This window comes from Danio rerio, chromosome 17, assembly GCF_049306965.1.
Source record: "Danio rerio strain Tuebingen ecotype United States chromosome 17, GRCz12tu, whole genome shotgun sequence".
NCBI classification, from domain to species: Eukaryota; Metazoa; Chordata; class Actinopteri; order Cypriniformes; family Danionidae; genus Danio; species Danio rerio.
In genome coordinates this window covers 8585755-8610878 of record NC_133192.1, presented here as the reverse complement: position 1 = coordinate 8610878, position 25124 = coordinate 8585755, and the positions used below count along the sequence as shown (strand labels likewise).

At 38.6% G+C, this 25124-nt stretch overlaps 1 protein-coding gene across 5 annotated transcripts; it reads left to right on the top strand.

Annotated features, from left to right (window-relative positions):
• Positions 1-1187: 1187 nt before the first annotated feature.
• Positions 1188-25118, top strand: si:ch211-278p9.1. Of its 5 annotated transcripts, XM_073926904.1 has the most exons (10): positions 1293-1919; positions 3018-3175; positions 10407-10553; positions 11891-12037; positions 14837-16771; positions 16903-17073; positions 19200-19370; positions 19479-19640; positions 20404-20450; positions 23774-25118. In XM_073926904.1, exons 1-10 carry the CDS (start codon positions 1896-1898, stop codon positions 24358-24360), a joined length of 3549 nt encoding a protein of 1182 aa, XP_073783005.1. In that variant the 5' UTR covers positions 1293-1895; the 3' UTR covers positions 24361-25118. The 5 variants fall into 5 exon arrangements, with proteins under 5 accessions (NP_001353306.1, XP_073783005.1, XP_073783007.1 ...); NM_001366377.1 differs by lacking the exon at positions 3018-3175 and having other exon boundaries at positions 1188-1919; positions 23774-24657; XM_073926906.1 differs by lacking the exons at positions 1293-1919; positions 3018-3175 and having other exon boundaries at positions 14837-14965; positions 15049-16771.
• The last annotated feature ends 6 nt before the right edge of the window (positions 25119-25124 follow it).

Sequence of the window (25124 nt, the reverse complement as noted above, 5' to 3'; positions counted from 1 at the left end):
ATTTAAAGCAAACAAATGTCAATTTTGGGGCGAGGCAGTGGCGTAGTAGTTAGTGCTGTTGCCTCACAGCAAGAAGGTCGCTGGGTCGCTGGGTCGCTGGTTCGATCCTCTGCTTAGTTAGTGTTTCTGTGTAGAGTTTGCATGTTCTCCCTGCGTTCGCGTGGGTTTCCTCCGGGTGCTCCGGTTTCCCCCACAGTCCAAAGACATGCGGTACAGGTGAATTAGGTAGGCTAAATTGTCTGTAGTGTATGAGTGTGTGTGTTTGTGGATGTTTCCCAGAGATGGGTTGCGGCTGGAAGGGCATCCGCTGCGTAAAAACGTGTTGGATAAGTTGGCGGTTCATTCTGCTGTCCTGATCCCTAATAAATGAAGAGACTAAGCCGACAAGAAAATTAATGAATAAATTGTAAATTTTACAGCATTACTGGCCACCAAAACAGTGCAAATACTGTAATACAGCAATATTTTACAGTATGTGAATAGCCAAAAATACATCGAGTCAAAATTATGAATTTTTATTTTATGATAAAATCTTGCATATAATAAGTCTTAATAAATCTTATATAATATAACTTATGTTAAGTTAACATCTTATATGAGGACATTTTGTAAATTTCCCACCATGAATAAATCAAATATTTTTTACCTTTTATTAGTTTTAATCAATATGTATTGCTTAGAATGATATTTTACAACCCATTCGCTAAATATTGTCCTTTCCTTACAAACTATACATCAATGGAAAACTTATTTATTCAGCTTTCAGATGGCATGCATCTCAGTTTCCAAAACGTTTACGTTTATAAATGGTATGTCAAATGATGTTTGACAGAGCAGGGAAATTTTCACAGTATGTCTGATCATACTTTTTCTTCTAGAGAAAGTCTTATTTGTTTTATTTTGGCTAGAATAAAAGCAGTTCTTAATTTTTTAAAAACCATTTTAAGGTCAAAATTATTAGCCCCTTTAAGCTATATGTTTTTTGATAGTCTACAGAACAAACCGTCGTTATACAATAACTTGCCTATTAAAACTGTTCTGTTTAGAAATGTGTTAAGGAAATCTTCTCTCCATTAAACAGAAATTGGGGAATAAATAAACGGGGGCTAATAATTTTAACTTCAACTGTAAAATACTACAGAAAGCTGAATTTGCAATTGTATGCACTTACAGAACTTTTGCTTTAGTGCTGTTTTTAATGCTTGATCTACAGTGCTTTATATTTGAATTTTTGCAAGTATAATTTATTTTATATTTAAATAAATACATATTATTTTTCAGTATAATATTACATTTATGTAAATATATTCACTTTTTAGTTGCTGCAATTATTTAAAAAATATATATAAACATATTTTGTTAAATGACTGATTTTTTCTGACTTGAGAGGAAATTTCTGATCAGATTTTAAACATGGATTTTTGTTTAAATTAGATGTGAATTTTGTGTACACTACACACAAAAAAAATGCTGCTTGTTAAAATTACTTATTTAAAATGAGCTTAAACAACATCATGCTTTAAGTTTTTGTTAGGGACAGCTTAATTGTTTTATGCTGGATCTTTAAACTTAAAATTGTAATAAACATTAAGGTAAATGATTCGATTTGCACTGAGACGAGGTGAAGCGATCGAGTGGAACCCAGCATTTTTTACAGTGTAGCACCTGTGCAGCTGTCTTACACTCACCTGATATTATCTTCTAGGTAAATGTTTAACCAGGTTGACCTGTTGTTAAATGTGAAACTATTTCAGCAGGCTCCATTTTGCCGAAGAAAGGACATAAACAAAATCGGGGAGAAAATCTGTGTGTAAATAATGTGAATGTGTTTGAGTACAGATCAATTTGGTGCTGCTAAAGAGAATGGATTTTGAACTGAACAAAGTTTGTGTTTGATGATCTTCATTGCTGAGTCAGAGGTAGGTTTGAAGAAACACTGAATAAGTTGCAACCTTGTGACAATAGTATGTCTGCATTGCTGTTTTAATAAAGTCATACATATGCAAATTGTGTAAATGTGAGTAGGGATGACACAGTTGATAGTGCTGTCGCCTTACAGCAAGAAGGTCGCTGGGTCACAGGTTTGAGCCTTGGCTGGGTCAGTTGACGTGTCTGTGTGGAGTTTGCATATTCTCCCTAAGGTTAGCGTGGGTCGCCTCCGGGTGCTCCAGTTTCACCCACAGTCCAATGACATGCGGGACAGGTGAATTGGGTAGGCTAAATTGTCCGTAGTGTATGAGTGTGAATGAGTATGTGTGAATGTTTCCCAGAGATGGGTTGCGGCTGGAAAGGCATCCGCTGCGTAAAAACGTGCTGGATAAGTTGGCGGTTCATTCCGCTGTAGCGACCCCGGATTGTTAAAGGGACTAAACCGAAAAGATAATGAATGAATGAAAGTGGCAGATGAAGACGCAAGCTCTCAGACAGCCCTATTCTCTGCCTTTCAGCTGCTTTCATGAGCCCTCACTTTTAATAAGTTTGACATGTTTCCCCCTCCACACAACTTTTGTAAAGCGTCTGCTTCACGTTGCCGTGTCAGAATCCTTGCTTGTAAAAGACAGCCATAGCTTAAAACGCTTAGTTTAAGCACATTTGATGAACGCGATCGTGCGTGTTGATGAATCTGAAGAGTTACTCACCAGTTCCGCTGTATTGCAAGCGTTGTGTGTGTGTGTGTGTGTGTGTGTGTGTGTGTGTGTGTGTGTGTGTGTGTGTGTGTGTGTGTGTGTGTGTGTGTGTGTGGGTCCACTTAGAATCCAACGTCAATAATTTTTGTTTGTTATTGTAATTGATTTTTTTTAATTCAAATGGCACTTTAATGCCTGTTTATATTTCTGTAATAAATATGGTGTTTCATGATTAATCCTGATTAAGTTACAAAAAAGTATGATTAATTACCGTTTATTTAATTATTATTAAAAATTTTAAAAATTTAATCATTTGACAGCCCTAATGAATATATATATATATATTCATGCCTGCATAAAACTAAATTCAGTTGATGTTTCTTTTCCTAGAGCACTGGCTGTAAAATGAGTCTCTATGAAAGAGAGAAAGAGGGAGTTTCTGTTACCAGGTGCAAAGCAGCATTTCCAGAACCTAGCTGTGTGTCTATGAAGAGTGATGCATCTTTACCTGTTCCCCCTAATCTCAGCGATAAAGCTTCAGACTTTGAGTAAGTATAAATCAGATTTATCTGCTGCATCACCCCCCCTTTTCTGTTCAATGGAAATAAGATTTTTTTCAGCACATTTCTAATCATAATAGTTTTAATAACTCGTCTCTAAATAACTGATTTGTTTTATCTTTGCCATGATGACAGTAAATAATATTTTACTAGATATTTTTCAAGACACTAGTGTTCAGCTTAAAGTGCAGTTTAAAGGCTTAACTACATTAATTAGGCAAACTAGAGTAATTAGGTTAGTCATTGCAGGAGTGCCTGCAGGGTTTTATTCTAAGTTACATATCTAGCACCGCCCTGCCTCTTCCCTTACTCCTATTTTAAGCTTAAAAAACACTGATGCTTGCTGTTAATTGATAAATGCTAATTCAAAAGCAGGACAGGCGTTTTCAAAGCATTCGCAGCAGTACGTGTTCCCAGATTACCTCGTGAGAACAAACGCGGTTGGAAGTGTGAAAGAACTCAGAAACTCGCTGTGTCAGAATGAGGATGTCTGCCTATTTGTGCCAGTCTGTCAGACAAAATTGTTTAAAACACCTTGAATGGTAGCGGCTCCATGCGAGAAGGCTACGCATGACACTGGCTGGGCCTGGAGTTTCCCCGGCACAGGTGTTGATGAAACTGCGGTCCCCACTCTGTGTGGAAGATCATTACTTGTCTCTTTAGTTTTAGGCCTTTTGGCAAGTGTCTTAATTAAGTTTGTCTGTTTTAAAGAGCGTTTACTTATGTTTTAAACAATAGCTATTTGAATTGTAATTTGCAGTGTGCTGAAAAACCCCCAACAAAACTAATGCCAATCGATTTTTTTTACCCATCTCCCACCATCAAAGTACAAACACACTTTAAAACACACACCTTTATTTGTTGTCATTCTTTTCTGCTTTGTCAATATGTCATCGTGTATACGGTTTAATAATCTATTTAAATTATGTAATAAATAAATTAATTAATTAAAAAGCAGCATTAATTCCCGCCCTCTCATGGTAGGTACGCACAGTGAGTACAGCCGTACCGCTGCAGGCGCCACTGAGTCATTGTTTAACAGTCATTTGTTCTGTAGACACTCCAAAATAAATATTGCTTTAGAGGGCTAATAATATTGCCCTTGAAAGGGTGTTTAAAAAATAAAAACTGCTTTTATTCCAGCCGAAATAAAACAAATAAGACTTTCTTCACAAGAAAAAATATTAAAGGAAATACTGTGAAAAAATCCTTGCTCTGTTAAACTTAATTTGGCAAATGTTTGAAAAAGGAAATTTACAGGAGGGCGAATAATCGTTATTTCAACTGTACGTAAAATCTGAATAAAATGTGGACAAAATGTGCAAATCTTTGGCTTTGAGGTCTTTCTCTTACAAGAACTATAGGAATATGAAATGAAATCATATACATACAGTTTTAAATCTGCTTGGTGTTGGTGGTAACATTCCACTGATGTTACTAACCAAAAAGTTTTGTTGTTACACTTATCCCTGGTACAGAGTCTTGTAGCCATGAATTTACTCACCTTCAGTGTTGGGAGTAATGCGTTACTAAAGTAATATATTACAGTAACATTACTTTTTCCTGTAACGCAATAGTGTAAGGCATTACTAATACATTTTCAGCAATATTTTTACTCGGTACATGTTCAGTAATGCGTGCATTACAACAAACTTTTCGCCCGTAAGACATTCTATTGGCCTGGTTCACAGCAACATCAAGCCCCAACGCACAGCGGAAAAGCAGCAAATAGATGAAAATGGCACAAAGACAGTACATCCAAGCAAGATGGCAAGATGGACTTGTGCATATGGCGTTATTTCACTGACAAATGTTACAAGCTCAGTATTACATTCATGTATTACGAGCAAGCAAATCTTTTTTTTCACGTGCCGGTTTCCTCTGTTCATGGACAAAAATGCTTGCAAACTTTCAAATATAAGCTGATCGAGCGGAAAGCTTCTTGCGCGACTGGCTGCTCACGTCTCAATGATCTGCTTCAGCTCCGTCAAATGATGCAGACTCACAATATGTGCCTTGTATTTCCTCCTCTTTACGTGCTTTTGCTCTCCAGAGATCCTCCTGTTAAATGGGTTATCCCAAGAATGTTGATATGGTTTTAGATTTAAATATAAAGACGAGAGGGATAAGCCAAAGCAGCAGAAATTAAGTTTCTCTTGGTCAGTGGATTAATTTAGTCTTTTTAGAGGCATATAGATCTTGGTTTGATCTGCTTTCTTTTTAAGCAGTTAGGCAATGTTTAGCCTATATGTTCATTTCTAGGGCCTAAAATGACAGGTTGAGGGGTTGGTCCTCGAATTGCAATTTATATTGAGAAAGCTTTGTTCAACATGCTCACTTCATCAGGTTGTGAACCACTTGAATTGAAAGTGAATAAAATAATGGCAACAATAAGAAAAGAAAAAAAATCTGCATCTTGTCATGGTATTGGAGTTTACATATAGGCCTGTTGTGTCTAATACAAACATAGTCAGGCTATTCACAGATATTGCAGGATAATCACTTTACCTCAAACATTTAACAGACTTAGATCATTTGTGATTCTGGCTGTCATCCTTTCTTGCATTGTCTTGAGCCTTCACATTGCCAATTATATACTATATTGGGTCCCACTTTATATTAAGTGGCCTTAACTAATATGTACTTACACAGGAGTTAATAGTTTGTTAAAATGTACATATTGTGTAAATACATGTATTTATTGTGTACTTATGCTTGATTAAATACCTGTATGTAATTACATCTGTAATTAACATCTGTAAATACATTTATAAATACACTGTTGACCATCCCTTACACCTTAACCCACCCTTAAACCTACCCATACCACCAAACCTGCCATAACCCAACCCCTATCCCAACTCTAGAGCACCACAAGTGTTCTCAAATACATTATGAACACAGTAAGTACATTGTATTTATTTTTTTGATGCAAGTACATAGTAGTTAAGGATATTTATTATAGAATGGGAACCTATATTGTTAGTAGCCTGGATAGGTCACAGTCATTCTACATCAGGGTTTTCAAGTCTAAGACAGTGGGCCTCCCTTTTGACACAACTTATCCTTTGGCGCCCCCCTCCTCCCAAACACGCACACACACACACACACACACACACACACACACACACACACATATATATATATATATATATATATATATATATATATATAAAGACATAGACAGATTTCAGACTGTTAAACTCACTTTTACAACATTTTTTACAGAGTAATAAGTATTTTAATATAACGTTTTTGAAACTAGGATGATGGTTCAATATGAATAGAACAGATCCAAGAACTGTCCATCCCAGTCAAAACAGTCGAAGTTTAGCGGGTCTCATGTTGTCATTATATATCTTGACAAACCACACATAAAGGTCGTGGTTCATCAGCTGGTCCTGTCCACCTAAATCCTAAACTCAAATACTGATCATCATATCGTCGTCTTTTAAGTTTAAGCCCTGAACTTGAAGGCTTTGAATCGGGGGGGGGGGGGGGGGGGGGGGCATATTATATTAGCAGGCATATACCAGTATTGGCGGGCTTGCCAAACAGAAGCGAATTCACAGCTATGGCCTTCTGGGTAAAAAAGGTTTTCTTATTTTGGACATATTTTTTTTTTTAGCTTTTTTTAATTAAAATGTTTAAATATAATAAAAAATACATATAATAATTAAACTTAATAATTATATTTTTATTATATAATATTTTTTCCCGCGCCTACCCTGACATGCTCTGGCGCCCCCCAGGGGAGGCGCGCCTCACACTTTGAAAACCCCTGCTCTACATCATATCACTTTCTACTGGATGTAAAAGGCTCTGCGGTACATTTAGTCATTTTAGAATGTTGAGTTCTAATTCTGTAGTTATTTTGGTGAAAGTAACTAGAAAGTAATATAAGAGTCATGTAACATATTACAGTTCTGAGACAGTAATATTGTAATGTAAGGGATTACTTTTAAATAACAGTAACTAGTAAAATGTAATGTAATACAGTTTGGAAGTAAGTTGCACAACACTGCTCACCTTACAGCTAACAGTTAAACATTAGCACCAACACCATGCATTAAAATATCTACACAGGTACACAATTTACGTAATGTAACATTGATGGGTTTTACTATAATCAGGCATAAGTTGAGTGAAAACATACGACTTTATTAGCTCAAATGTATATTTTCATGTCTAACGTCTGCTGTGTCCGTCGCAGGACTCTACTTTTTAGTATGTGAATGAGGATAAATATAAGTGTGGAGTAAAATCATAACTAGTGCCTGATTGTAAAGATATACAGATTACAACTGACCATGGTCTCCCTTCAACTGAAGAAATATATGTAAGTGTTTTGGATCAAGTGGACTGAGTAAATTGAGAGGAAATTAAGCTATTCATCTGCTCCAAACTAAACTTGTTTTCTTCATACAGTACATTTAGCTACAGGAAAAGGGGTAGATCTTCCAAAAAATGAAAATTCTGTCATTATTCACTCAATCTTGTTATTCCAAACCTGCACGATCTTCATCATCTTCAGATCCAATATTTAGATATTTACGATATTTTGTGAAATCTGGGAGATTCCTGATCCTCCGGTAGGAAGCAAGATGGCTTTATATGTGTAAGGCTTGAAGTTAAACTTGGGCGACTAAATAACAGAAATTTCCCTTTTTGGATCAAGTATTGCCTTGAACACCATATAATACACCTAGTTAAGAGCTACCTTTAGACTTAGGCAATAAATCTGTGGAGCAAAGGTTTTATCAGCTGACAGATTTCAGTGTACATCCAAGGGTGCAAGCTGGAACTAATATCAATAATGGAAAACTCATTCATTCATTCATTTTATTTTCGGCTTAGTCCCTTTATTAATCTGGGGTCACCACAGCGGAATGAACCGCCAACTTATCCAGCATATGTTTTATGCAACGGATGCCGTTCCAGCTGCAACCCATCTCTGGGAAACATCCATACACACTCATTCACGCTCATACACTATGGACAATTTAGCCTAACCAATTCGCCTGTACAACATGTCTTTAGACTGTGGGGGAAACCGGAACACCCGGAGGAAACCCACGCGAACACCGAGAGAACATGCAAACTCCACACAGAAATCCCAACTGACCCAGCTGAGGCTCGAACCAGCGACCTTCTTGCTGTGAGGTGACAGCACTACCTACTGCGCCATTGCGTCGCCTGTCATAATGGAAAACTGAGAATTATAAACAATGAACATTTGTGCATTATCACCAACATTCAATCATAACAAAATATTTTCCACTATTTTTAAGTGAATTAAGAGGGCAAAAAGGGTCTGATGACCTGCAAAACTTTCTAAATTTGTACTCAAGTATCAGAGGTGTGCCCTGCCTTCCAACAAAACACACAGGTTCATAATCTAATAAATAAACATTATTTTCTCTGATGAAAAGCTGACTTGTATATTAAAGGCCACCTATGATGAAAGTCAACTTTTGAAAGCTGTTTGGACAGAACTGTGTGTAGGCATAGAGTGTCCACTGTCATATTGGAGTGATAGAAACACAAGTCTCTTTTTTTTTTTTTTAATTCCCGACGTTAAAAGTTGCAGCTGGAACGGCATCCGCTGCATAAAACATATGCTGGATAAGTTGGCGGTTCATTCCGCTGTGGTGACCCCAGATTAATAAAGGGACTAAGCCAAAAATAAAATGAATGAATGAGTTTTCCATTATTGATATTAGTTCCAGCTTGCACCCTTGGATGTACACTGAAATCTGTCAGCTGATAAAACCTTTGCTCCACAGATTTATTGCCTAAGTCTAAAGGTAGCTCTTAACTAGGTGTGTTATATGGTGTTCAAGGCAATACTTGATCCAAAAAGTGAAATTTCTGTTATTTAGTCGCCCAAGTTTAACTTCAAGCCTTACACATATAAAGCCATCTTGCTTCCTACCGGAGGGTCAGGAATCTCCCAGATTTCACTAAATATCTTAAATTTCTAAATATTGGATCTGAAGGTGATGAAGATCGTGCAGGTTTGGAATAACAAGATTGAGTGAATAATGACAGAATTTTCATTTTTTGGAAGATCCACCCCTTTGCCTGTAGCTAAATGTACTGTATGAAGAAAACAAGTTTAGCTTGGAGCAGATAAATAGCTTAATTTCCTCTCAATTTACTCAGTCCACTTGATCCAAAACACTTACATATATAGGAAAATATGCATTTGAGCTATTAAAGTCATATGTTTTCACTCAACTTATTTTTGGGAAAGCAATGCCTGATTATAGTAAAACCCATCAATGTTACATTACGTGAATTGTGTACCTGTGTAGATATTTTAATGCATGGTGTTGGTGCTAATGTTTTAACTGTTAGCTGTAAGGTAAGCAGTGTTGTGCAACTTACTTCCAAACTGTATTACAGGACACAAATCCCAGTGATTTTAAGGCCCACAGCGATGTGACATAAGAGTTAGGGTTGGGTGATGTCAGCCAACTTGGCATTGTACGATGTCTAATGTAAAACATTGTGACAATGGCATCGTCATCGTAGGTGGCGGTGAATTAATTATTTATGAATTTTTTTTTTAATTCATAATGAATTAAATATTTGTAGTCTACAGTTTCAATCACCTGACCCGCATGGTCTTTGTTTTACCAATAACCAAATCATAAATGAATAAAGATAATAGAGGATGCTGGGCAGCCAGCGGACAGAGCATTACAGCAATCCAGCCTAGAAGTCATAAAAGCATGGACTAACTTTCCTGCATCTCAGATGGATAGCATACTTCGTAATGTAGCGATATTTTTTTAGATGAAAGAAAGCAGTTATTACTCTCAATAGAAGCTTTGCAGCTTTATTCAGTGTAAAAGATTAGCTCCAAAACTAAGAAGCTGGATCACTGGCTCGTAAATAGTTCTCACTCACTCAATTTCCTTCAGCTTAGTCCCTGATTTATCAGAGGTCACCACAGTGGAATGATATGCCAATTACTGTGAAGCCATTCAAGCCCCGACTCAGCATTAAGAGAACCCTCGGTGCTGGGAAACACCCATACACTCTCTCATTCTCTTTATTGATCGCAATATATTAATTGATTTTCAGCCACCAAGCAGGAGGAAAACAGTGTATTATTAGTTTAATAACCAAAATAATCATTAGGAAACCAAAATGACAAAATCACATCTAAAAATAACTATTAACTTTTACCTCATTTCAACTGTTTTTTTAGCACTATGAATCAATATGAGAAAAGAGAGAAGGGATCTCTCATGTGTAAAGCAGCATCTCCAGAACCCAGCTGTGTGTCTATGAAGAGTGATGCATCTTTACCTGTTCCCCCTAATCTCAGCGATGGAGCTGTGACTTCTGACTCTGAGTGAGTATAAATCAGATTTATCTGCTGCAATAAAATATATGAGACATAATTAAATGCAAAGATTGTACTTTAATACATATATAAAAGCTGAATAAAATGTGCATCAGCTGAGGACAAATATGAGCATGTGTAAAGTGAATCAGCTGATTGTTGAGTAGTCCATGATTGTAGAGATTGGAAGTGTTAGAACTGAACCTCTTTCAACAGAAGGAAGGAATGTTTTGGAACAAGTGGACTGAGTAAATTAAGAGTAATTTAAGCTATTCATCTGCTCCAGACCAAACTGGCGTTCTTCATACAGTACATTTAGCTAGAGGCAAACTCCATTTCTGTCACCTGATGGAGGGGATGCTTGGGTCTCATGCAGTGGCATAGTCTTGTTCTGAGAATGACAGCCCATATGCATCACCACACTCACTAATACATACAGCAGGGCTATTCAATTAGTTTTAATGAGGCCAGTTCATGAAAATCATCCCAAATGAGAGGCCGGAGAGATATGACTAACTCATGAACCCTCAGTGCTGCGAAACACCCATACACTGTCTTTTTCTTTTAAATAGTTGTTATGTATAATTTTATTTTTCAGTCCAGCAGGAAGAAAACTGTGCATTATTAGTATAATAACCAGGGTCAATTTTAGGATTTTTATTTTAGGGGGGCTGAGCTCCTTATAAGGTAAAGAATTTATATATATATATATATATATATATATATATATATATATATATATATATATATATATATATATATATATATATATATATATATATATAAAGCCTAATATTTACTTAAATGTTTGTTTAAGATGGGTTGTATACCAGTATTCCACTGTATTACATAGACAGGCATAACCATTTGAGTTCTGAAGAAGCCAAATAGGCTCAACCCACCTGTTTACTGTAGTAAAAACGACTTTCTATATTTTAGTGCATTTTTTGTTTCCATTTATTAAATAAATAGACTGCCACTTTTCTAATTAAATGGCATACATTTAAATTTATAATAAATAAGAAGTATTTTTTTTATTACTAGACAACACTTGATGTTCTATCTCTGTGAGTGACTTTCTGTGCAAAACTGTATGGTATAGTTAATGCCCCACGAACTGTAAAGTGTTTAAAATAAAAAATAAAATAAAAATAGTGAAATGTTCGTTAAGAGTTACATTTTTCGCTGGAGGAAACAGCTGTGCTGATGAGGTGAACACAGAGAAAACCCCACTGCTCCTCTCTGACATTGAGATAATAACCAAAGTAATTGTTAAGGAACCAAAATAACAAAACCACATCTAAGAGTATCTATTTACTGTTTCTTATTTCAACTGGTTTCTTCAGCACTATGAATCAATATGAGAAAAGAGAGAAGGAATCTCTCATGTGTAAAGCAGCATCTCCAGAACCCAGCTGTGTGTCTATGAAGAGTGATGCATCTTTACCTGTTCCCCCTAATCTCAGCGATGGAGCTGTGACTTCTGACTCTGAGTGAGTATAAACATGAATAAACAATAATAAATCAGAATGTTGACCTACAATGTTCAATTCAATTTCCATTCATCCTGACGTCTATAGAGCTTTTACAATGTAGATTGTGTCAAAGCAGCTTGATATAGAAGTTCTAGTAGATTGAAACTGTCAATCCAGTTTTCAGAGTTGAAGTTTAGTTCAGTTCAGTGTGACTTCATTTTCACTGATGAAAGTCCAAACACTTAAAAGCAAATCCATCGATGTGCAGCTCCACAAGTCCCGAACCAAACAAGCCAGTGGCGACAGTGGCGAGGAACAAACTTCACCAATTGACGAAATTGAAGGAAAAAAACCTCAAGAGAAGCCAGGCTCAGTTGGGCACGACCATTTCACCTCTTTCCAAACTTCCTGTGTTGAGCTGCAGTCTAGGTGCCGGAGGCTGGAGAACGCTGGATGTTCATTGTTGAGAGCTGCAGGTATGAGTAGGTCACCGGCGGGTGTTCAGGCTGTTCCACGGGATCAATGCAAAGACCAGTCTTTCACTATGGTCCTTCAGGAATCTCATGCTCTCTGCTCTTCCATGACAGCCACAGCATCAGCTCAGGATTCCTAGTCCAGGATTAAGGATGGCTTGGCATCATTTCTTCACAGGTTTTGGATCGCTTCAATGGCGCAGCACAATCTCTAGAGGCCTCGGGATGAGTATCCCCAGGTGGATATAGAGAGTACAGAGAATAATGGCACGTTTCCACTGACTGGTACAGTACGGTACGGTTCGGGTCGGTACGGGTCACCTTTATCAGGCTTGCGTTTCCACCACAAAGGGTACCCTTTTTGGTGGGCGTGGTGTACGACAAAGTTTAAGTCGACGTCATGGTCGCTCGAATAAATGTCTACAGTAAAGCTGTACAGGTCGTTTACATATCATATGAGAAGCACTTCTCACAAAACAGATGCTTTATACACATAAATACTTTTATAAATGTTTATAAATGTTTATTACTAACTTTTCTATAAACAGGAGTTGATTATAACTGCAGATCAATGACAGTGTGAAATAGGCTACTGTAACGTCTGTAATTATATTAAGTAAATATATAAATGCAACATATATGAACATATACAGCCCCTTACAGTCTCCGATATATTATTAATTACAGAAAAACTACAAACATCATACTGTACATTTAGTACTTATTTGAGTTCAAAAACACACGCAATATAGCCCACAGTCAGAGCAAACCTCTCATCTGTGTCTGTAATCTTCACCAGCACATGCAAACTCTGTTAGAGAATAACTGTGTCATTCCCGGTTCATAATAGTCCAAATGGCAAAGATAATCATGGCAGTTTGTTCATGATTCAGGTTGTTAAACACTTTTGCTCCTGTGTTTTGCCGGGTTTCTCCTTTTTTCTCCGCTTTACTCTCACACTTGTCCTTTTCTTTCTGAATGGATCAGATGATGGAGACACTTCAATAATCACGTAATGTTACACGTTTTTATCATCAGCTCAAGAAGTTTATTATATCAAATATAGACACGATCGCGCGCTCTCGAAAGAAAGCGAATATCACTCGCACTTTTAGACGGGCTCGTAAAACAACAACAGGATGCGGCAGATTTTGTTCTTCTTTGCATTGTGTCTGTTCATCAAGACGACGACATGGTTTGTTTGAGCCCGGGTCATCCATGGCTGGTTATTTTATGCATATAGTATATCCATGTGATCTCTCGGCTGTGTATTAGAACATGGCGGATCCTTTGTTTACATTCTGTGTAGCTCCAGGAGCTTGTGACGTATCTCTGTAACCAATCAGCGTTCGGCTGCGCGTGTAGCTCCACCTTTTGGTACCCTTTTCTCGTTTTTGGGACCCTTTCGAAAAGGTGCAGAAAAAGTGGTATGGTATGGTACGCTTTAGTTCGGTACGCTTTTTGACAGTGGAAACGGCAATAAAAGCGTACCAAACCGAACCGTACCGTACCACTCAGTGGAAACGGGCCATAATTGGCGTAGCTGCTGTTGCGTCCATCTTGGGCAAACCATGTTCAATATTAAATTTCCACTGTCCAGATTATCTGATTCCTTGATGTCTGAAGTGCAGTTTTTATGTGGTTGTCCTTCATTATGCAGTAAAGTCACATTGAGCCAAAGTATATTTTAAGCAGCATTATTAGATTAGATTAGATTAGATTAGATTAGATTAGATTAGATTAGATTAGATTCAACTTTATCGTCATTACACATGTACAAGTACAAGGCACCGAAATGCAGTTCAGGGGTAACCAGGAGTGCAATAGCAGCAAGTGCAGGATACAAGTATAAGTTATAAAAGGGGTGTACTTGGGGGGCAAAAGAGTAAGTGGCAGGCAGAGTTCAAAAGGGAGACAGCTCTGGGAAAAAGCTGTTCCTCAGTCTGCTGGTTTTGTCCGGGAGAGGCTGAAGCACCTGCCAGAGGGCAGGGGAGAAAACAGTCTGTGAGCAAGGTGAGAGGAATCCTTAAGAATACTGCATGCTCAGCGCAGACAGTGTTTCTTCTGGATGTCCTCTATGGCTGGCAGTGTGCTCCCTGTGATGCTTTGGGCAGTTTTCACCACCCGCTGCAGTGCCTTACGCTCAGCAACAGAGCAGCTTCCATACCAGACTGTGACGCAGTTGGTCAGGATGCTCTCTATTGTATACTACTTGTATATTCACAGAATCAGTATTAGTGTTGATCTCGGTTGTGTATTAGAGCTCACAGTTTTAAAATAAAATTAAAGAACCCAGAAAAACACATTTTTTTTCTCACTGTTATATATCTTACTGTTTCTGCAGCGTAAGAAAAGACAATGTGTCCAGAGCTGGGGTGCCTAACCTGACTTACCAGGAGACTTTCATCAAGCAGCACAAAACAGAGACCCTCCAGAGAGTCATAAACCAACACAAGACCAGCATGAAGAACAGGTATGAGAGGTTATTTGAGGGAATCAAACTAGATGGGAATCAAACCCTCCTAAACAGCATCTACACACAGCTCTACATTATAGAGGGAGAAAGCAAAGGAGTGAAGGAAGAACATGAGATTTTACTGATGGAGACAATAGAGAAAATGGCCAGAATGAAAGGCATTCTTATTAAGAGACAATACACTCCAATGGAGACACAGGACACTCCAATTCACTGCAATTCCATCTTTAAACCTTTACATAAACCAACGAATGAGGGGTTTGTAAAAGACCAAATGAAGACTGTTCTCACTAAAGGCATCGCTGGAATTGGAAAAACCGTCTCCGTGCAGAAGTTCATTCTAGACTGGAGTGAAGGAAAAGCCAGTCAGGATGTAGATTTCATGTTTGTGCTTCCATTTCGAGAGCTGAACTTGATTAAAGATCATCAGTACAGTCTTCACACACTTCTGCTGGACTTTCATCCTGAACTTCAAGATCTGGACTCAGAGATGTATGAGGAGTGTAAAGTCGTGTTCATCTTTGATGGTCTGGATGAAAGCAGAATCACACTGAAGTTTTCAAACATTGAGAGAGTTAGTGATGTGAATGAGTCTTCATCAGTGGCTGTGTTGATGTCAAACCTCATCAGAGGAGATCTGCTTCCCTCTGCTCACATCTGGATCACCTCCAGACCAGCAGCAGCCAATCAGATCCCTTCAAAATACATCAACCGTCTGACAGAAATTCAGGGATTCAATGAGCTTCAGAAGGAGGAATATTTCAGGAAGAGAATCAGCGATGAGCATCAAGCCAACAAAATCATCTCCCACATCAGAAGATCCAGAAGCCTCCATATCATGTGTCACATACCCGTCTTCTGCTGGATCTCAGCCACTGTGCTTCAGAAGCTCCTGAATGAAGATGACAAAGCAGAAATCCCTCAAACTCTGACTGAAATGTACATCCACTTCCTGCTGACTCAGATCAACATGAGGAACCAGAAGTATGAAGAGAGAGATCCAGAGAGACTTCTGAAGTCCAGCAAAGACATGATTTTGAAACTTGCTGAACTGGCTTACAAACAGCTGATGGAGGGCAATGTAATGTTCTATGAGGAGGACCTGATTGAGAGCGGCATTGACATCACTGATGCCTCAGTGTATTCTGGGATTTGCACTGAGATCTTTAAGGAGGAATCTGTGATTCATCAGAGGAAAGTCTACAGCTTCATTCATTTGAGCTTTCAAGAATTTCTCGCTGCTCTATTTCTGTTTTACTCTTATGCAGTCAAGAAAAGAACGTCACTGAAGTTTTTTCTGTCTAACGTATATGACCTGCAGAGTCATGAAATCTCTTTATATGATCTACTAAAATTCGCAGTTAAAAAGTCCTTAAGAAGTAGAAATGGACATCTGGACCTTTTCTTGCGGTTTCTACTCGGCGTCTTTCTGGAGTCCAATCAGAGACTCTTAAAGGATCTATTGACATACACAGAGAAGAGTTCAGAGAGCATCAAGACAATCACACAGTACATTAAAGATAAACTCAAAACTAATAAAGATCGCTTAGCTGACAGATCCATCAATCTGTTCCTCTGTCTGCTGGAAATAAAGGATCAGACTCTGTACAGAGAGATTCAGGACTTTGTGAAATCACAAACTTGCTCAGAGGAGAATCTCTCTCTGTCTCACTGTTCAGCAATCGCCTACATGCTTCAGATATCAGAGGAGGTGCTGAATGAGTTTGATCTGAAGAAATACAACACATCAGATGGCGGGAAAAGAAGACTGATACCAGCTGTGGTGAACTGCAGAAAAGCTCTGTGAGTATTAGTTTAGGTGATTGTAGCAGGATTTGTACATATTCTTAATCATGTACAATACATCTTAAGGAGCAAACACCGGTATATGTTTTAAAGCTTTTTATTGAACTATTTTTCATCCTGTGTTATAGATTTGCTGGTTGTAATCTCACTGCTCAGTGCTGTGAAAGTTTGTTTTCATCTCTTCAAACATCAAACTCTCTAAGAGAGCTAGACCTGAGTAATAATGGCCTGCAGGATTCAGGAGTGAAGCTGCTCTCTGATGGACTGAAGAGCTCACACTGTCAACTGGAGATACTGAGGTTTGTGTTTTTTTTTTTTTTTTTACAAGTTGAATAGTTTTAATGTAAAGTAGTCATCCATTAGAAAATACAGTTGAAACCAGAAGTCTACATAAACTCTAAAAAAGGAACATAACCATTTAAAAAAATGTTTAATGGTAAATCATACTAATCGTTTACTATTTTATGTCCGTTAGGATTACCTAAATGATTTACATTTGCTAAATGCCAGAATAATGAGATTATTATTATTGTTTTGTTAATTTTTTTATTATTGTTAATTTTTTATTAATATTCAGTGAAAAGTTTACGTAAATTTCCTTGGTATTTTTTTAACTTTGCTATTTAACTGTATAACTTTGGTCAAATGTTTTGGGTGTCCTTCCACAAGCTTCTCACAATAGCTTGCAGGAAGTTGGCTCATTCCTCCTGACAGAATTGGTGTAACTGAGTCAGATTTGTTGGCTGTCTTGCTCGCACAAGCTTTTTCAACTCTGCCCACACATTTTCTATAGGATTGAGATCAGGGCTTTGTGATGGCCACTCCAAAACTTTCACTCTGTTGGCCTTAAAGCACATTTTGACTAATTTGGCAGTAAGCTTAGGGTCATGGTTTGTTTGGAAGACCCATTTGTGGCCAAGTTTTAATTTCCTGGCTGATGTCTTGAGATGTTGCTTCAGTATTTCTACATAATGTTCTTTCTTCATGATGCCATCTTTACTGTGAAGTGGACCAGTCCCTCCTGCAGCAAAGCAGCCCCACAACATGATGCTGCTGCCCATATACTTCACAGTTGGGATGGTGTTCCTAGGCTTGTAGCTTTCCCCTTTGTCCTCCAAATGTAACACTGGTCATTATGGCCAAACAGTTCAATCTTAGTTCCATCAGACCACAGGACATGTCCCAAACAATTATTCTTTTTCCAGTGTAATTTAGCAAGTTGTAATCTGGCTTTTTTTGTTGGATCTGGCTTGCTGATTTTCTCATGTTGTCACACAAGGAAGCAGTGTGTTTGAGGTTTTCCTTAAATACTATTCTACAGTTGTGCCTCCAATTAACTCAAATATTGTCAATTAGCCAATCATAAACTTTCAAAACCTTGACATCATCATCTGAACTTTTTCAGAGGCAGAATAATCCAACCCAAGCTCATTCTGAAAACGTAGTCCCGTCTTTTTTTTTCAAGCGAACGCTGCAGGGCGGTGTGACGCTGTTCCCTTTCGCGCTTGCCTTACCTCCTTGCGGAGGGCTTCCCCGCTGCAATCCGTTTGTCCACTCAGCTCAGCGTGTACCTCGGCAGACATTGAGATGCGGAGAGGGGTCGACCACGGTGACCGGTTTCGAGTCCGGGGAAGAGCAGTTCCAGCAATCAGGTAAGACGAAAACAGAATCCCAAAAATTAAGTGAACGAGTTTCGTGACAGGGTGAGAATGTGGCGAAATCCAAAAACGCGGTGGAATAAAAAAAAAATCAGGGCTTTTATTTTTTTTGGACGGCTTTTGTGAATTGTTGCTCGGGTTTAGGGAAGCGAGTGGGCGGGCAGGTCGATCGGTAAAATTGGTTGGGTTCGGGGAAGGAGGAGGGCGAGTCGGCCGATTGGCCGGTCGCGCAGTCAATCATCCGGTCAGTCAGACAGAGGCCTCCGGCGAGTTGACGCGAGAACAGCGCGGGCTCGAAGGCGTCTGAGGAGCGAAAAAGCGCGCAACAGTGGCCTCTCGCGGATTCGCGAAAACAAAAACTGCAGCCGTACGTACCCGCCGGGACGTATTCCGCGGTCTCCAGAGACGTCCGCGGGACTACGTTTCCACGATGAGCCTGGGTTGGAATAATCTTATTGTATGTAAACTTGACTTTCAAGAAAAGTTATAACAATTTCTCAAAAAAATCTCTTTCTCATTATTCTGCTATTAAGTATAACATAATAGCATAATAGCATATTCAGCTATATATATATATATATATTTGTGTGTGTGTGTGTGTGTGTGTGTGTGTGTGTGTGTGTGTGTGTGTGTGTGTGTGTGTGTGTTCGATCATGCTTTGTTTCACAACTAAGATTACATATTTTATTTATATTTTATTTTCTGTTTCTATCAATTTTGTCAATGAGTACGTTTACATGGACACACATGCCTGATGATCTATTTAGATTGACAAGCTGTCAGCTCAGTGGTCAGTGCTGTGAAAGTTTGTCTTCATTTCTACAATCTTCAAACTCAATGAGAGAGCTGGACCTCAGTAATAATGACCTGCAGGATTCAGGAGTGAAGCTGCTCTCTGATGTACTGAAGAGTTCACATTGTCAACTTGAGATACTAAGGTAAGAAAAACAGCTATAGGTTCACTCGCCCCTGATATTCTAAATAATCCGCCATTAGACCCAAGCATGTTTGTAGACTTTTGGGTGTGTGTGTGTGTGTGTTTGTAGATTATCTGGCTGTATGGTGACAGAGGTAGGCTGTTGTTTTCTGGCTTCAGCTCTGAGATTAAACCCCTCACACCTGAGAGAGCTGGATCTGAGCTACAATCACCCTGGAGAATCATTAGCTGAGATGCTCGATAGTCCAAACTACAGACTGGACACACTCAAGTATGTTCAACACTAACAAACCTCCTGCCACATGTATTAAAATATGTTTCTTAAAACAACTCTTGAACTCTTGCGTTTACAGTATTCATTTTAATGTAGATAGAACACTTTTCTATAGTTTTTCAATGTAAACACGCATAAATGGACTTGCATATCTGTTACACTTAAACACAGGGGTCATGAGTAGTTACAAACTATTTAATGATAAAGTGCCCCTCCAAGTAAAGTCATGAAATAAGCATACAATAACAGCTCATGAGGTCATGTTGGTAACATTTAGCTAAAATGAAAGTGTTAATTAATACATTAATCATCAAACATGTACTAGCAAGTAATTAAGCTATGCATATACTCATGAGACTCATGTTGTAGTTAAAGTAAGTTCTTGATTAGCGCACACCTCAAGCCATCTTTAGTTCATAATGAAGTAACATTTAATTTACATATTAGCACATCATTATTCAAGTACCTTTATTGTAAATGGTTACCACCCTATCTTACATTTTGATATTTTGGTTGTGACATATCCATTACACTGTATTTTTTTAAGTGTCTGGTTAGATGAATTAACTCATTTTGCCTTGGTGTGAGCAGAACCAGAGCCCTGACAACTTCATTGGACTGATTTCACATGTAGTTCAAGACGCAACACCCATTTTAACAGATATTTCACATATTGAGATGCACAATTTTTTTTAATTTCACATATGGGAAATATTTGTTTGTAAAATTCAGGTTTGTTGTTGCTTTTTTGTTGTTGTAGTGTGGATCATGGAGCGGAGTTCAGGATTACAACTGGACCACAGAAATGTAGGTCCTCACACACCCACAGTATGATTATTTTAATGGGGGACTAATACTGATTAAAACAACACAACATCCAAACTCAAATCTCAAAGAGCTCTTTGTGTTTCACAGTGCAAACAATGTGCAGAAATATAACATGTCTAAACATCCTTTGCAGGGCATTATTTCTAGATAGAGGTCATTAGTACAAAAATAGAATATCCACAAGGGTTGGACAATATATATGTATTTCAATAGCGCTTTTACAATGATTGTGTCGAAGCAGCTTGACATAAAGCATTATAGTGAGTTGAAACAGTGTCCGTCCAGTTTTCAGAGTATAAGTTCAGTTCAGTTTAGATTAGTTCAGTTCAGTTCAATGTGGTTTAATATTCACTGCTGAGAGTTCAAACACTGAAGTGTAATCCATGGATGCGCAGCTCTACAGATCCCAAACCATGCAAGTCAGTGGCGACAGCAGCAAGGAAAAAAAACACCAATTGGCGAAAGTGAAAGGAAAAAAAAGTCAAGAGAAACCAGGTTCAGATGGTAACATCCATTTCTTCTATGGCCAAACATCTTGTGCAGAGCTGCAGTCTAGGCGCTGGAGAATGCTGGACCTCAGTGAAGACTCGTCTGTCCCTGGAGTCTCACAGGAATCAGTCTCATGCTCTCCACTCCTCCATGACCACCACAGCAGCTGCTCAGGATACGGCCTGGTCCAGGATTATGGAAATCTAGGAATCATCTCTTCAAAGGTCTTGGATCACATCAGTGGCACTGCATAATCTCTGGGAGCCTCGGGATGAGGATCCCCAGGTGGAAATAGAGAATAAAGAGAACAATTAGCGTAGCTGCTGTTCATACTGTATATAAACGAGATGCATGGAGAGCATTTATGCATGCATATTGCAAGTGATGCACTGAGTGTATGCTTTACTAAAAAGATAAGTGTTTAATTTAGTTTTGAACTGGGAGAGTGTGTCTGAGCATCGGATTTTATCAGGAAGGCAATTCCAGAGTTTCGTAGCCATAAATGAAAAGGCTCGACTTGACTTTCCTATTCTAGGTACTACCAGAAGCACTGAGTTTTGAGATCTTAAAGAGCGGGTTGGATTTTAGTGAGACAGAAGGTTGGTTATTTAAACAGGAGCTAGATTATTTAAAGCTTTATAGGTAAGAAGCAATATTTTAAATTCAATACGAAACTTAACAGGCAGCCAGTGCAATAGGGGTGTCAAAATTAATCGTTTCTTCGGTGCACTGCGATGCAGACGCGGACAATTCGGTATCGGTTCAGTAATAATCATAACCGGTTATTACTGATGTCATTTACCTCATATGCGCTCTGTCGCGAGGGAGGCGATCGCGAGTATTTACAGCGCTTTAACTACTTAAAACTCATAAACTGTGCACAATTTCACTGTGTGTGTTTGCTGGATCAGTCTTTCACTGACATATACAACAATAGCCCCTATTTCACTGAGATCGAGAGAATGAAAGTAGCCTACTCCATTTCTCTCTCTCTCTCTCTCTCTCTCTCTCACTCTCGCTCTGTCTCTCTCTCTCTTTCTCACACACACACACAGTGGCCCATTTGACCTGCTGGCGTGGCTTTTCTTCTCTTCTCGGCTGTTTTACAGCGTTACTATTGCATACAGAAACGAGCGCTTGTCTGCAGAGTTTTCTCCTCCGTGTCAATCATACATCAGCTGTGATCGCCGCTGCCGCCTGCCACTTATCAGTGTCACTCATCTGTGAAGAGCGCAGCGCGCAAGAGCCAGAAATTGAGCTGGATATTTATATTTGTTTATATTATTTGCTAAATGCTCGTTTTGTTTAAAGTTACAGTTTATATCTATGACTGTTTGTATTAAATGACAAAATTGTATTACAAATAGTATATAAATATAAATATATTCATACATTTTAATACAAGAAATGCTGCTGTGAAGAAAATATAAAACTGTGTATGGAAAGCATCGTCAATGCACCATGATGCACCGAAATATCGAATTGAACCGAATCGATGGCATGATAACCGTAATTGAACCGAACCGTGAGACTAGTGTAGGTTCACAGCTCTACAGTGTAAGGAGGATAAAATTGTGGTGATATGATCACATTTTCTAGACCTGGAAAGAACTCTGACAGCTGCATTACCAGAATATCACTGAAACACCTAGTTTTAGACCACAGTATTTCATTAGTAAAGTGTAGGCCCACACTTGTGGCCAAGACAGCATCAATTTGTCTCAGGAATGACCAGCCTGATCTCACAAGGAAACGTAAGTATTTTACGTTTGGCAGTTTAGTGGCTAATTCATACAAATTCGAGTTCAATCGTACGAAAATGTAAGATTTTAAAAAGGAGGCGTGGCACTCAACCCCTGATTCCAACCGTCATTGGGTGATGAGAAAATCATACTAAATTGTACGAATTAGATCAGACGAATTCTTACAAATTAGCCACTAAATCAAAAAGTTACGAATTGCCGTGAGATTGCGTTGGAATGACAGATGCAAGTCCTGAACAGTGGCCAGAGGGATTTTGAGCCATTCTTCCTCTAGAATAGTGGCCAGGTCATTACTTGATGCTGGTGGAGAAAAAAAAATTCCTGACTCACTCCTCCAAAACAACCCAAAATGACTCGATAATATTTAGGTCTGGTGACTTTACAGGCCATGGGAGATGTTAACTCTACTTTCATGTTCATCAAACCCCTCTGTCTTGCTTTGTGTATTGGTGCATTATCATCCTGATACACGACACCACCTTCAGAGTACAATGTTTGAACCATTGGGTGCACATGGTCCTACAGAATTGAGAAGTAGTCCTTTCCATTGATGTAGCCCAAGTATTAGGCCTAGGGAATGCCACGATATTGCAGCCCAAACCATCACTAATTTATTAGTCTGAGTGGTATGCTTCTTTGGGGCTTCTCCACACCGTAACTCTCCTGGATGTGTGAAAGACAGTAAGGTTAGACTCATCAGAGAACAAAACATGTTTCACATTGTCCACAGCCCAAGATATTCGCTGCTGGCCCCATTGAATCTGATGTTTAGCATTGGCACGAGTCACCAAAGGTTTGGCTATAGCAGCCCGCCATGTATACTGACCCTGTGGAGCCCCCAATGAACAGTTATTGCCCTGGAGGTGCAGGTTAGTCCCTGCGCTGTTATGTATAAAACTGCTGGAGGATTGTACATCTACATGTCCGGCTGTTCAGCTCCTTATTTATGTGGTCATGCTGTAGAATTTCTTGAACATAGATATTAACAATGTCTTAATCTTAATAGTTGTTTTGTTGTGTTATAATTGTTATCATCTTTCTTGTGTTCAGATGCATTTGATCTCACACTGGATGTAAACACAGCACACGTTAACCTCGCTCTGTCTGAGGGAAACAGAAAGGTGACGCGAGTGGCGAAGAAGCAGTCATATCCTGATCACCCAGAAAGATTTGATGAGTGGTGTCAAGTTCTGTCCAGAGAGAGTCTGACTGGACACTGTTACTGGGAGGCTGAATTTAGCGGGAGGGCTGATGTAGCAGTGACATATAGAGGAATCAGAAGGAAAGGACTGCAAACTGAAAGTTTGTTCGGCTTCAATGAAAAGTCTTGGAATCTAAATTGTTTTGACAACAAGTTCATAGTCAGACACAAAAATACGAATAGAGATATAGATAAATATTCAAAATCTGACTCTAACAGAGTAGGAGTGTATCTGGACCGGTCTGCCGGCACTCTGTCCTTCTACAGCGTCTCTGACACGCACACACTCAAGCTCTTACACACATTCAACACCACATTTACTGAACCACTCTGTGCTGCATTTGGAGTTTTCCCTGATGTTTCAGTGTCTCTCTTGTGCAATTCAAAAGCTTCAGAGTGTAACAACAAAGACACACAGGTTACTTACACCGAATAAAACATCATCATTACATCTCTGTTTAACTTTATAGCAGTAGACTTGGAAAACAACATGGAAAAGAATGGAAACATGGTGCCATTATTATATTAAATTAATAGCTTTTTAACGCAAATTAAACATTTCACATTATTATTTTAACATTTTCATGCGGCTGAAATTTAATCCTCAAATTAAATATGTTATCATGTTGCTGCAAAAGTTTTCACATCCATGTAAAAATAGTTTGTTTCTCATTTTGATATTGTGACCAATACATGTTAAATTCTTAAATTAAACTCATAATTTTTAAATAAATATTTCCTCGTTTTTTTTTTTTTTTTTGAAAGTCCTATTGGGGTATTTTGATGTTTTGTTGAATTGTACGTATATGTATTTAAAGTAAGTGTGTGTTAAAGTGTCATGACACCCCCCACTTTCGGTTCAGGTCTACCTCAGAATTTTTTCAAAAAATGCTTGGAGATGGGTGTGGAGCTCTGTGAGCAGAGGGAGGAGCGGGCATAGCCGGCAGAGCAGGGGGAAAAGAGGGGAGCAAATAACTGTTATCAGTCGGCTCACAAAATGAGACCCAAACCGCGAGAAGACCCATGATTTTAAAGTTTACAAAGTTGAAATGCAAAGGAATATACAGTACATATTTTAATGCCCTGCTACATTCTTAGTTTCATATACACATAACCACATAGCAAACAGCTTTGCTGTAATGGCCCTGACAGAATCGCAGGGAAAAGCATGCAGCAAACCCCGTGGATCATGGATGGGAG

Excerpts from the sequence above, each read along its gene's own strand:
- si:ch211-278p9.1 (XM_073926904.1), top strand. The coding sequence starts at position 1,896 with ATGATCTTCATTGCTGAGTCAGAG. Across the intron at positions 19,371-19,478 it reads TGTCAACTTGAGATACTAAG|ATTATCTGGCTGTATGGTGA; the intron begins GTAAGAAAAACA and ends GTGTGTTTGTAG. Across the intron at positions 19,641-20,403 it reads TACAGACTGGACACACTCAA|TGTGGATCATGGAGCGGAGT; the intron begins GTATGTTCAACA and ends TTGTTGTTGTAG.